The sequence below is a fragment of the Ornithodoros turicata genome, chromosome 2 (genome assembly GCF_037126465.1).
Source record: "Ornithodoros turicata isolate Travis chromosome 2, ASM3712646v1, whole genome shotgun sequence".
Lineage (NCBI taxonomy): Eukaryota > Metazoa > Arthropoda > Arachnida > Ixodida > Argasidae > Ornithodoros > Ornithodoros turicata.
In genome coordinates, this window is record NC_088202.1 from 27,272,308 (window position 1) to 27,285,578 (window position 13,271).

The following is a 13,271-nucleotide window of genomic DNA, read 5'->3' on the forward strand; positions in this document are numbered from 1 at the left end:
GCGAAGCTGGCCATGCTCGTGCCTGGCAAGGATTATACCCTCTGGGAATAGTAGGCAGAGCATTGCGGCGGGTAACCATGCAGTTATCTAAGCGGAATAACGGCGGTTCATGCGTACCAGTGTCGGGGACACAAGTCAAGGTACCAACCTATATCTTAAGCGGTGGATTTGACTCCACCATCTGCACCACGACGTCAGTAATACGTCTCTCCTAAGGAGGGAACATGTCTCCTGATTCCACATTGCTTAATTCCCATCATGCTCTGTCACCTTGACTACTAATCTACTTCTCCTACTAATCTCCCACTAAGCATACTAGAATAGGTTGCGTCTAGACGCAGAATACTTTCTGCATATTTTAAGTGTTTCCTCAATGTGTGTAGCTTCCACATATTTTGGGGGTCTTTTGGGAATCTGCGGAATGACTTCCCTTCTTTCCTAGAACAGGTCGAGGAGATGCTTTTACGCTAGGTTTCCCTTGAACCTCCAGCATACAAGCACCTCCCAAGGTAGATTTAGCCAGGTAGCGAAGGTGGGGAAAAAACCAAATCTGACCCGGCAACACTGTCATCTCCGTGACTCGAGCGATCCTGGGTGTTGGTAGCACAGGTACGATCGTAAAAAAAAAAAAAAAAAAAAAAATTACGACGCGCGCATGGGTCTTGTATGTACTAATAGTTTATTCATAATTGAAATATAGGAAGAGCTATATCTTGTCGCACTAGTACGCATATACGAAATCACCTACCACCCGAGTACGTTTCCGTATCCTGGTCCACTGCGCATGTGTAACAGTAGGCTCGTTTGTCCGTGCATCCTTGTATCCGTACATTGTAATGCGCAGTTCGTACACTTGGAAGCGACATTCACATCTCGATGCTGTAGATCAAGATTAACACGTCTGAACAGATGAGTGCAATGCATCCCCTGTTGCTGGCCCCGCGAAAAAGGAGAAAGGTTTCGTCATGGCGAGACCGGCCATGATAGCGTGAGTCTTAGCGAATCAGATGTGGACCAACGATGCCATGTTCGCAACGGACCCATTATGACCACTCATTGAACAAATACAAATGGCTAATGTCTACGTGTACGTTTAGCTCTAGGTGACAAATGGACATAAAGTGGAACTTCCTGTTGATTTCTGGTTCTCCCGTACCCTTCGTCAAAACCTACGATAACTGTATGCATTTCGAACTGATAACCCTGATATGATTTCTTTCTCGTCTTCTCGTCTGGTATTGCTGCTCTGGGTGATTAGTATGGTTCGGTCAGGAAAGGGGGAAGGGAATACAACGCAAACGAAGTACGCGAATGCAAACGCGCCATGGCTAATTATGCACTGCTTATTCTTCATACTGCTGACTTCATAACTGACGTCATTTATATACAATCGTAGTAGTCCGCGCAACGGATGGATGGCGCTGACGGTCTCTATCTTGGCATCATTCTGTAGACGCAGGGGCCTATGGGAGTTTCGCTACCTGTCTATACAGGGTGTTTCAAAAAACGTGTCATTCGGACTTTATAAAAAAACGGGGCGACGGAAAAATACGGGGTAAAGGGCACTTGTGTGGCAACTGAATTTGCCATCTTGCAAAAATATTTTCATTTGATTTTAATTAAAATAAATTGAATTTCTTTAATTAAACTTCAAAATTTCCCAAGTCAACCTAACGTTTTTTTTTACAGAATTTGAGAGCCCGTAGCGAACTTAGTCAGATCCACCAAGAAATCCGCTTGATATTGCAAATGGAACTGCCCAAAAAAAGTCCCGAAGTTGAGGCTTCAGAGTTTCGGGTATTCAACAGCACACCAAATCAGTCGGATAAATGCGCGGTGGGCAGGACATGCTCCTGCCCCCATGAAGCTAGAACAGTTTATCGCCAAACCGGCGTGCAGCACAAGACGCGCAGATAACAAGGCAGGTGACATTCCACCATACGTTGATAAGCGGCAAACAAAAATGATTCCGCCTCTTTTTTCCCGCCCTGTGTTTTTTCGACCTTCTATCTTTCATGGGGGCAGGAGCATGTCCTCCTCTCCACGAATCTTTGCGTCTGATTTGGTGCGCCGTTGAATACCCGAAACTTTGAAGCCTCAATTTCGGGACTTTTTTGGGCAGTTCCATTTGCAATATCGAGCGGATTTCTTAGTGGATCTGACTAACTTCGCTAGGGGCTCTCTAATTCTGTAAAAGAAACGTTAGGTTGACTTGGGAAATTTTGGAGTTCAATTAAAGATATTCAATTTATTTTAATTAAAATCAAATGAAAATATTTTTGCAAGATGGCAAATTCAGTTGCCACACAAGTGCCCTTTACCCCGTATTTTTTCGTCGCCCCGTTTTTTTATAAAGTCCGAATGACACGTTTTTTGAAACACCCTGTATATACCTTGCACCTCCTCGGCCTGGCCAAGGAAAGAACGGAAGTGATTTGGAAAGCAGCCCTCAGGCAGGGTTATCTATGAAAGTAAAGCGCAACACTGAAAGATGCCCGATTGAAACCATTGGTGACGTGGTGTTAGAAGACAACATGAAGGATGTGGTGAGAAAAGGACCCAAGTATGTCCTCAAGCCTGGCTTGGATGAAGTAAGCTTGCTAGGCATGGCTCATGATGTCGCTGGTAGACTTCGTGAACAGGCACAACAACGCTCAAAGTCCACGGCGGAGGAAGCCCTGCAAAGACTTAAACAGGCCCGTTCTGAACAAGAAAAACAACGCTGCAAGTCGACGGCGGTGGAAGCCATGCAAAGATGTGAACAGGCCCGTTCGGAAGATAAGCAGATTCGCTCGGCGACGCAAGATCTAACAGGAAATGGGGGGGGGGGGGATATGTTTACTAAAAAAAAACGAGGAAAAGAGGAAATGGCTATCGCTTGCTGCAGGCCGACAAGGTAGGGAGTTTTTGCGTCCTGGATGCAAGGGCGTTTGACGAACGTGCTAATGCTGCGATAGAGAAGAACTTCACGACGGTAAAGGGGCGACCTTCAAGGTCTTCGAAGAATGAAGTAAAAAGAATGTGTGAAGATTGGGGACTGAACGAGGTGTGCAAAGCAATTTCAAAAGCAAAAGACCTCTACCTAAACATATTCCTCACGGTAAAAGCTCACAAGATCGGTCTCCCTTTCAGACCGATCATTAGTGAAAAAGTGACCTGGCTAGGCGCCTTTAACTTCATCACGCAAAAGTGGTTGGAGACCCGTTTTTGGTGAGGAGTTCCTCCGAGGTTGTCAAGTTTCTTGGGAACCCGGACTCGGGGAAGTGGTGCGCCTTTTCCTTGGACGATGTCGATCTATATTCCAGTTTGCTCACTTCGTGGACATGCGAGGAAGTCTCAGAAGCTGTAGACAAGTTCGGGACCGTACGGTTCCAGAATTCCACAGGTTGCGCAGTGGACCAGTTCTTGTGGTTGATAAGGAAGTGTCTAAAATCCATGCATGTACAATTTGAAGATAATGTTTCTGTGCAGTCCGATGGAGTATGCATAGGATCGAGGATAGCCCCCATTGTAAGTGATTTGGTCATGGCTCGTGTTGACCAAAAAGTAGCCGAATATATTGGGGAGACCCAGCTTGAAGTAAAAAAGATTTTTCGCTACGTAGACGACCTCTTAGTAATTGCACAAGAGAGAGAGGCGCGTTCCTTGGACCGAGTGGCCACTTCCTTTGAGCGAGCGGCCCCGGGACTTAGTTTCACTACAGAAAACAACGCCAATGACAACTCTAATTCTTAGGCTTGGGGTTAATCGGCAAAGTTCAGCACCTTTGCTGGATGTATCAGCTGAGATTCCAGAAACCACACCCTTCTACTCTAACATTTCTAAGACAATCAAAAGAGCGATTGCAACAAACGCCGTGAAATCAGCTCTAACCAAGTCTTGTCCTCATGAAACTAGCAACAGTTTTGCCGCTCAGGTCGGAAGACTAACAAGCGCCGGGTACAATGATAATTTTCTGACCAATATTTGCCACAGAATCCTCAACAACGCAAAGGGAGAAAATATAGCAGAGAAGGACAATGCGTCGATAGTAGTTATTCCGTGCGTGCATGGATACTCACACTATTTGATGAAGCTAGCAAGTATAATGTTAAGTGAATGCGCGATTATTGGAACATAGACACGCGGATGAAAACAAGTCCGGAAACTTGGCCTTGCATGTGAGGGTGTGTAATTGTCAAAGTTTGTTCGGCGGCACCGAGATCAGGGCACGATACGGGTCGCAAAGAGAACGAGAAATCCACTAGGCTTTTCTTATCAGGAGGACGGGGGACAGGTGCGTGAGCACAGCTTGGGTCCTATAGACCCCGAGCGGAGCTAACTCTCGCAGGCATGAGCGCCGCCCTGTCGGCGGTGGCGTCGTCCTGTGTGGGGCCATCCGACGCGTCGTTCCTTTGGTTCCTTTCTGTGTCACATGGATGGTTCGCTCGGCGCATGGGATGATTCACATTAAAAGAAGCAAAGTAAATTTTTGTATCGTTAAATGCAACAGCTGCTATAGGAATTCTCCAGGAGTCCACTTTTACTCATTCCCTCGCCGGTGGTACGAGATAGGTCGCCGGGAGAAGTGGATATCCCTTGTTCGTCGACAGAAGTAAGTAGGCGCGCGTTGCATGGATTTATGTGCATTAGCGTTACTGCCATTTTCGCGCAATTCTCCTCGTTTTAATCCTGGTCATAATGAAGAAGGTGAGAACTGGCAACCGACTGCGAAATCCAGGATATGCAGTAAACACTTCATCGGCAACAAAACGTCGGACGAAACCGACAGCCCCAGTTATAACCCAACGATATTCCCTGACGTGTACAGGAAATCCAATGCATCATGCATCGCAGAGGGGCACGAGAGGTTAGCTGCAGCACTTTCAGAACATTTATTGTCGACATTTTTCTTGTGTCCTTTCCATACAGAAGCAGATACTTGTTTTACCGTTACCCGTTGCACCATTAGTTCTATTATTTGATAACTTCTGTGAATGTCGTACAAAGTGCGCATGTGAATGTAAATTGAGGGTCACGGAACATACTATGTCAATACTTCATGCTCCCTAGCATGTAGCAGAATTAAGATTTGTTGCCTGAATGCAGCTTTTTTATTACAACAGGAGGAAGAGACGAGGACGCATAAGGTCCGACCATGCAGATGATGTGGAAGCTGTGCCGGAGTTTAACCTATCTGTATTAGGAGACCATCAAAACTCATCGGACAGTGAAATGTCACAAATGGTGAGCCTGAGCACTCCTAAACGTCTGTAGGCCTCACCTCGGCAGAGGTAATCACTGCAGATTTGTGTTGCAAGTACCAGTGCTATGTTATGGGCCTGTTTGGTTGTACTGCATTGTTTACAGCGATATTCATTACAGGTGGGCACCATGTGGTCACCATGTGGGCACCATTACAGGTGGGCACCATGACAGAAGATGAACCACCCGCATTTGGGCTACTTGCTGCATTTGTTACGTGCTGTAATGGAGCAGATGCTTCTACATATGTTTCCCACAAAGAGTTGAAGGCTGTGGCTACATACACACAGGATTTGATGAGGACGGAAGACAGTGCCTGTAGCACACCATAGAAAGATCCTTTCTTTGGAGGGTTCAAGTGTGTGGATGAAGATGAGCGTCGACTGCATGCCCTCACAGTTGTCTCATGTCAGGTGTTTGCACTGCTGCTCAGCTTACTGCCAGATGTGGCTAGAAAAACAAATTAACTGTCACTGCACGACAAACTCTTGCTTTCTTGTGAAATTGAGACATGGTGTCCCATTTTCATTCCTTGCTGTTATGTTCAGTGTGCATCGGACAACAGCTTCTAGGATACTCAAGACTGTTTTGGAATGCCTACAGTGTGCAACCCGCAAGTGGCTCGTTTGGCCAATCAGATTTGCTGTACAAGCGACAATGCCACCAAGTATCCGTCTGTACTACCCAAGTTGCAGGGTTATAATTGACTGTACGGAGCTGCGGACTGAAATGCCACCAACAGTAGAGCAGCAAAACACATGGTACTCACATTACAAAGGCAGCTATACTGCAAAGTACCTTATAGGCATAACACCAAATGGTCTTGTGACATTTCTGTCATTTAAATTTGGAGGGAGGGCAGGGCACACTGTTATCACAGTGGAGTCGGATCTTTTGCCTCTGCTGCAGCAAGGAGATGAGGTGCTGGCCGACAAGGGTTTCCCTGGCATACGGACTGGACTTGGGGGCCGAAATGTAACACTTGTTATGCCACCGTTTGCAAGCAGACCACAGTTCAGAGAGCTAGAGATGGAAGCGACGTACAAAACAGCCAGCGTAAGGATTCACGTCGAAAGAGTCATCCAGTCTTCGATATCATCAATCACCGCATACCCTACAGCCTACCCCTGGTACAGCATCTTGCGTGCCTGTTTTTCTTTCATTTTTTTCCTTTCCTTTATTTCTTTTGTTTATTCTCAGTTCCTTTCTTTTTCTTTCTTTTTGTTTCTTTTTCAGTTTCTTTTCCGGAATAGCAAGCTGGCAATAGCCTGGCTGACATTTCCGTTTTTTTTCTCGCTCTATTAAACATATCCCCCCCCCTTGACAAAATCATGCATGTAGTTTGTGTGATTACAAATGTGAGGCCCTGAATATTTGAAGACACAGAAGGTTGACGTCTGTATCACCAGTCTATATTGTACAGCAGTGTTTCTTTTTATTTGGAGTTACATGTCCACCCACGGTGGTGTACAAGAGCACATCTTGTTCTCCTTCTGAGTTCTGCACGAAGTGCAGATGGGGAGGAGATGTTCGAAATAAAATCTTCGGAGTCTTGGTACTGCTGCACTCAGAAAGGTATTGTCTCTCACAACTTCTATTCTTTCAAAGTCCACTTTTGTGTAAACGAAAAAGCTACATGCTTTCAAATGCAACACATGCAAGTTAATCTTAACCTGAGTGTAATATGTGTGTGTCTTTCGAAGGTACAGCCCATTCTCATCTGTACACAGGTAGCTTAGGAGTGGGAGTTCCGACACCTTCTTTTGCTCGCGGCTCTTGGGGCATGTGATTTCCAGCAGCGGAACCGTACCATCAGGTGACCTAGAGCAAACAACACGTGTACCTGAGTGGTACTGTAAATATGTAATAAATTATCATATGCAATTATATTTGCCTGTACACTTACCTGAACACACCATCAGGAGAGCTTGCCAACCAGGGGTCGTCCGATGCAACAACAAGCCCAAAACACTGCCCAGAGACCCCATGCGCTCACTCAAATTTTCTGCGTGCCTCTGCCTCTGTACTGATTCCATATGAAATAGCACGACAAGAAAACTCCTTGTTATCGAGCAGTGCTTCAGCACGTTTTCTCGGGTCTGTCCTGAGCTGAGGATCCTGAGCCTGCATACAATCATTTGGCAGATTAGTTCACATGTTTACGAGCAATGCAGATGTTTTAGAAAGACAAAGTGCATGCCTTTGTAGCTGTGACTCGAAAGGACCGTTCTAACTTCCAGGATTTGTAACTACGGCGAGTCTTCACACATAGTTCTTTTATTGCTGCGTGTCCTAGCACTATATGTGTGTTGTAGAACAAAAGGAGACAGGGCATCAGCTGTGCAATACAACTATGAACTTTTAAATTGAGTCCATTTGGTGTGCAATGTGATGTGTAACAGGGGTAATGGGTGCCTGTCCGCTCCCACTCAAAAAGAGCAATATCTTCTTTTTCTTCTTCTTGCAGTGGGGAACCTTCTGAAGTAGTCGCAACTTGTTCAGCCTTCAGCATTGGCAATAATGGGCACTTGATGTCCCCAAAGTGGTTCAAAGTGGTTCAAAACCACCGTAATGTCAACTTCTGGGACGGCGCCTAAGTAAAAACCCGACAAAATGATTCCAAGAAGCTCCGAACAAATGCTGCTGACCACTTTTCAGTGCTGCCACTTGACAATGCGCTGCACAAGTCAACAAAGTGTTTACAAAAAGGTGTACGTACTTTCCGCCGGAGCACAGAGTCTTGCTGTTTTGGGGTAGGTTTTTCGTTGTGCAGGTATGCCCCACGTTCTCTGGCCACATGTCTTCATTACAGCAGCGTCTTTCTTCATGTAGATAGCAACTGCCGCCGCATGTTTGCACTTTCAACAAATGCCCGCTCTGCAATCGCAGGACGCACTCACAATAGCTCTTTCGTTGTTCACCTTCAATAAAGACGTCTTTGTTTTAGCCAATGAAGTAATGTATCATCTCATCATCCCTTACCTTGAGTATAACTTGTCTACTGCCATCGTTGACCCGTGTATGCGGAACACACTGCCCATATATATCGCTGCCGTGGTCGTGTCTGTGCTCACTCACACTGTGAACGTGGCCTGAGCGGAACAGGAGCTCGCCCTTGTTTATATTTTGGCCACGGCAGAACGCTTCGATCTTCACTAAGTCGTTAAAACCGGTTAATATCCTCAGAACGGGGAGATCCAACGCACTACCAACGGCCATCGTCGCCACCGTCCACACAAGTAACGACGAGCTTGCAACGAGGGGGCACTGACGCGCATCCGACAGTGGCGGCGCCAAACAAGTGCTCGGGGCCTATAGGATGTATTCACATGACGTCATAGAAATCATAAGGAGAGGCTAAAAGCAAAGGTGGCGCTGGCTCTGCGTCAAAACGAGGGATGCGCCATATTGTGGCGGCCAGGGTTGCCATGTGCCAGTGCTGTCTGCGCGCTATCCTTGGTAGCTCGGTTTCAATTTTGAATATTGTTACTGTAATCAATTTACCAGGAAACAAATGTGCAGTAAGCATAAAATAAACATGAAGTAAGTAATACTGCGCCCTTCCCGTGCTGTAATCACCTGTTCTAGAAAGAAAAGGCGGCCTTGAATGCAAGGGGAAGCTAGCAGAGTTTCGGTACCGGAGTTGCCGCAGCCGGCCGCGGTTATCGGCTAAAGCTAATGACGCGGAGTGCGACTTTGACGCTCGTTGCATCACTAAAAACAATGCGGCTGAAACAACTGACCAGACATCCTTCACTAGAACGTTAGAACACGTGGAATTAGGGGAAACTCCGACAGAGTAATGAAACGATTGAAAGACTGGTTTGACCTTGGGGATGGTAATTCTGGCGGTCCCTCCTTTGTGGGACTGCCGCCACAGCCGAAAAATATTCGTCTCTCCCGGAAGAGCCTCGTAAGCCCACAAACAAACATACCGTCTCAGGTGCATTCTGTCGTCGCTAAAGACATGAGGCCCTGACACCACAGAAATCATAAGGATGACTTCTCCTTATGATTTCTATGCCCGACACTCTTACGTTCAACTTTTGGGTGCGACGACTTGTTTTCTTTTCTTTTTACACAATTAATACACATTGAAAAGACAACATGTGAAAAGAGGAGTGTCACTGGAATAGCGAAGACAGCACAAAGATTACATAATGTGAATTGGAATGATTTACGGTCTCGGCGCCCCCGGGGAAGAGGTGGTACCTCACAGCACAAGCTCGGCGACAATTCTTTGGGGCTCTGATTTTCTTTCTTTTTAATGTAATGGCCTGCTTCCTGGAGATGTGGATTACAGTTTTGAAGCCAATGCAAGGAAGCTTCCCAAGTCGCAGGATCGTGGTGAATATTGTTCTTCAATGTATACACCGTCAATACCCACTGTTCCCACTGTTGTTGTCATGTCAGCATTTCTTCATTTGTAATAAGGTGTTTGGTGTTGGCTGGTGGACTTGCGAACCTTGCTGCACTGTATCTGGAGTTTCGTTTCCCGAATTGTGTTTGTGCTTCGGGCACAAGTCATGCCCATGTCATGCGAGCTTCCAAGGTGTCACACAAGACATTCTGCCATATCTGGAGTATCTTTCCACAAGTGAGTGTCATTATTCACTAACATTCCCTAACACCTTTATTGGAGACATAGTGGCTTCAAAGCGTATCAAAGCGTACTGAGCAGTCTTTTCACCCTTCTCAGACTCAAGGGATATGTTCCAAACACTTCGAGCCCTCGTGCTTTTACTTTATCCACAACAAGAAATGGCTGAAGCCAGATGCTATCCCCACTATTTTCTCCTGGAAACAGGACAGCAGCACGGTAGTATATTAATTTCATTTTGTGATGCAGAGAGTTCAATACACACTTTCGGGGTATTGGCAGCGTTTGCAACTGGTCGGGGGTCCATGATGTTCATTCTACACTTGTCCATGAAATATGCAGGAATTACACTCGAATAAGATGTGGTACATTACAATTTATTTCATATGCAAAAAGTGGTATGGCCTTTGAATAACAGGACGGATGAAAGCAATCTTGGAGCAACAATGAGGTCGTGTACACACACGATGCCTGTCAAGAAAATAATTACTTACATTTGTTTTCTTACTTACTTACATAATTACATCTTGTCACCTCTGGCGGGAGTAGGCAGTAATAATCAAGATTTGTATTATAGTACAAGTAAGTAACAGTTGCAGAAAAGTACTAATGTCACAGATATGCAATAGCTATAACTGAGGTGTAACTGACGTGCAAGTTCAAAATCAATACCTGAATTTCGAGCATTATACAGCGAATGCTCTTTCAGTCAAACGTCACATTAGCTGAAACTTATGGTCAACTCAAACACACCATGATATTCACTCTGTTGTAGAGTGCAGTCCACTAGTCGAATTACTGCTTTGCTCAAACAAGAAGTACTGGATACTGGCTGTTGCAGTTACTAAGTGTTTACTGTAGCACACAGTAAAGTGCACCTAAGAAATAGGTATTACAATGATTAAGCAAATACTGAAAACTGTTTAGTTGTACTGTGGTACTAAGCTTTACTATTAATGCTTGGCTCCACACTCTGGCGATACCTTCTTCTGAAGGTGATGAAGCGCTTTCACCTGTTTGCGAGGCACGGTGCCACATTCATGTAATTCCAGAGCATACGACTGCAGTGTCCACAGCCTGTGAAATTAGGATTTAAAAAATTGTGAAAATGAGCGCGCGCAAGCAACATATTTGAAAACACAGTCTCTACATGCATATACGTCCGGTGAAATTCCGTCAAGTCAAAATGAATTGAGCAGAAGTCTGTTTTGGTTAATCACATTGTCATGAACATTGTAGTATAACTCTACCATAAAGTCCACTACATAGATCAAGAACATCTATTGCACCACTACAGCTCTGAGCCCGAACATATCATCTCACTGGTGAAAGTGATCATGAAGCGGTTCCTGCTGTTGAGGCTGCACGAACTGTCCCGCAAGGTAACAGAGAAATCCCAGAAGGCCTACATCATGACCAAGCTGACAAAACAAGTGCTCTTCGTGAACCAGCGAGGCGGAGGTCACGACAAGACCAATAAACGAGTTCAACCAGTCATGTTCGTTACATGTGCAAATTCTCCTTTAATATTTAGGCGCCAAGCGTCCTACGTTTACTCAAAATTTATGCCACAACTATGACAGCACCTATCACTTTTAAGGCCTCCCATTTTCGTGTGTCTGTATGTCTGCTTAGTGAAGGACGCCGAGCTCAATGGAGGTCACATACGAACCCAGGTCACCGTTCATGCATTTTTCAATATGACAGAGTAGCTTACAATATCTAAACTTCTTGCACAGACCAAGTTATATCGGTAACACGCACTGAAAATTTGAGTATTGACATTCCATCCCCGTAAGAAATTACACAGCGTACGTGTTTACAGACGTTACTTGTCATGCTAGCACAATCTGTGGTTGAAACAGGTGTACGAGACCTGACATAAAAGGCTGGCATGACGTTGTAGCGTACAATATTTGGAGGGGCACATTCGGGAGGCAGAAAAACGAATACGTACCTGCACCAGCTGTCATTTTTGTTTTTGTTTTTGTGGATTGGCTTTGTTATCTGGCGCTCATGCACTTCCGGTCGGCTTCGGCTACTACAATATGGCGAAGCCCGCGCTTTGCCGTTGAGGAGGAAAGTCCCTCCGTTCAACTCCTTTGCTCTCTCTCATTTTCCTCCTCAGGCCTTTGCTTATAGCCTCTCCTTATGATTTCTATGCATGATGTCAACCGAACGCGTTTGGCCGCCATGGTTGTGGTCACTTTTTCGGCGCAGCTGCCAAGTTTAACTAGTGTTTGCTGGAAAAAAAAATCTAGAATTATGTATTGAAATCCGGTCGCATTCATTCCCTTCTTTTATCTCGAAGACACTTCGTCATTGTTGGTCTCACGTTTTCTTTTGCGCAAACCACTGTTGCCATCTTGAAAGTCGCACAGTTTGTCATCTCTCAATGCCGCTACCACGAAAACTGACGACCAGTGGGAGGAGCTTACGCGCACGCCACATCACAATGCGACGTAGGTGAATACTCTCTATTGGGGGACAATAAGATGGCTTTCCTTTCGACTTGATGCGCGGGGATTGTGAATAAGCAGTTGAAAGTTGGCGCTCGGTGTTTGTGGTTCCTTTCCTTTTTATTGATTTTAATCATATCAAAGGCAGTTTTAAATGGCTCCGATAGCAGACAGATCTGCATTTGTGTCATCTTAGAATATTAATACTACTGCGAATTACAGTAATCTCAAGGAGTGACCTATCGTCCGCATCGCGTACACGTGTTGTAGTAGGAAGGAATACGACTAGAAATAGGAATAGGACTAGTAACAGGATTGGTAGGCAGGAATAGGAGTATACTAGGAGCGGGGCTTGCAGAGAACAACGGAACAGAGCGAGATGTTTTCCGCAACTTTATCTTATGTTTTTCTTTGTGTGTGTGTGTGTGTGTGTGTGCGTGTGGTTCATTTCGTGAAAGGTAAAGTATATGGTTTTAATAGACACTTCGGTACTTGGAGTCAGCTACTGCTACTGCACTGCGATGCTACTGCACAAAACTGGGTGTTCAATATGGCCTGCATCTGATGCCAGCTGGCAAGAAATATCGTGTATCCAAAACACCAGCGCGAACTCCACCTTCTACAATATTCTTCAGCGGGACATCCTCAAGCATCGGCTAAATATGGTTATGTCAAACAACTAATGCGAATATGTATATCTCAGTTACTGCGGACAGTCGGGCGAGTTGGTACGTACCCAAAAAGTACCTGTATAGCCTCCCCCCCCTTCCTTCTACTTTCTCTCCTTCATTTCAGCACCTCTGTTTGTCTGATCGTTCTTGTCCTCGTTGTTGCACTGTATCGTTTTGAGTGCATGTATATCTTTCGCACTTTCAACGATCCTTTGTTATAGACGTACCGGATTCTAATCTCTCCAACACTATCGTAGCTGACTACATGCGTTTCAACGAACCGAAAGTGTCACGAAT

General features: G+C 45.4%; 1 protein-coding gene and 1 long non-coding RNA gene across 2 annotated transcripts in view; both read left to right on the top strand.

Moving 5' to 3' along the window:
* Positions 1–5,269, top strand: part of LOC135385254 (uncharacterized) — a 12,153-nt gene extending 6,884 nt beyond the window's left edge. The window contains exon 3 of the long non-coding RNA XR_010420372.1: positions 5,106–5,269. This is a non-coding gene — a long non-coding RNA (uncharacterized LOC135385254). The remainder of the gene's footprint in view (positions 1–5,105) is intronic.
* Positions 5,270–5,384: 115 nt separating this feature from the next.
* On the top strand, positions 5,385–7,638 carry LOC135384443 (uncharacterized). The gene is given in 3 exon segments (XM_064613644.1): positions 5,385–5,402; positions 5,577–5,734; positions 5,736–7,638. Coding segments are annotated over 3 exon segments (990 nt in total). The 3' UTR covers positions 6,550–7,638.
* Positions 7,639–13,271: the final 5,633 nt, after the last annotated feature.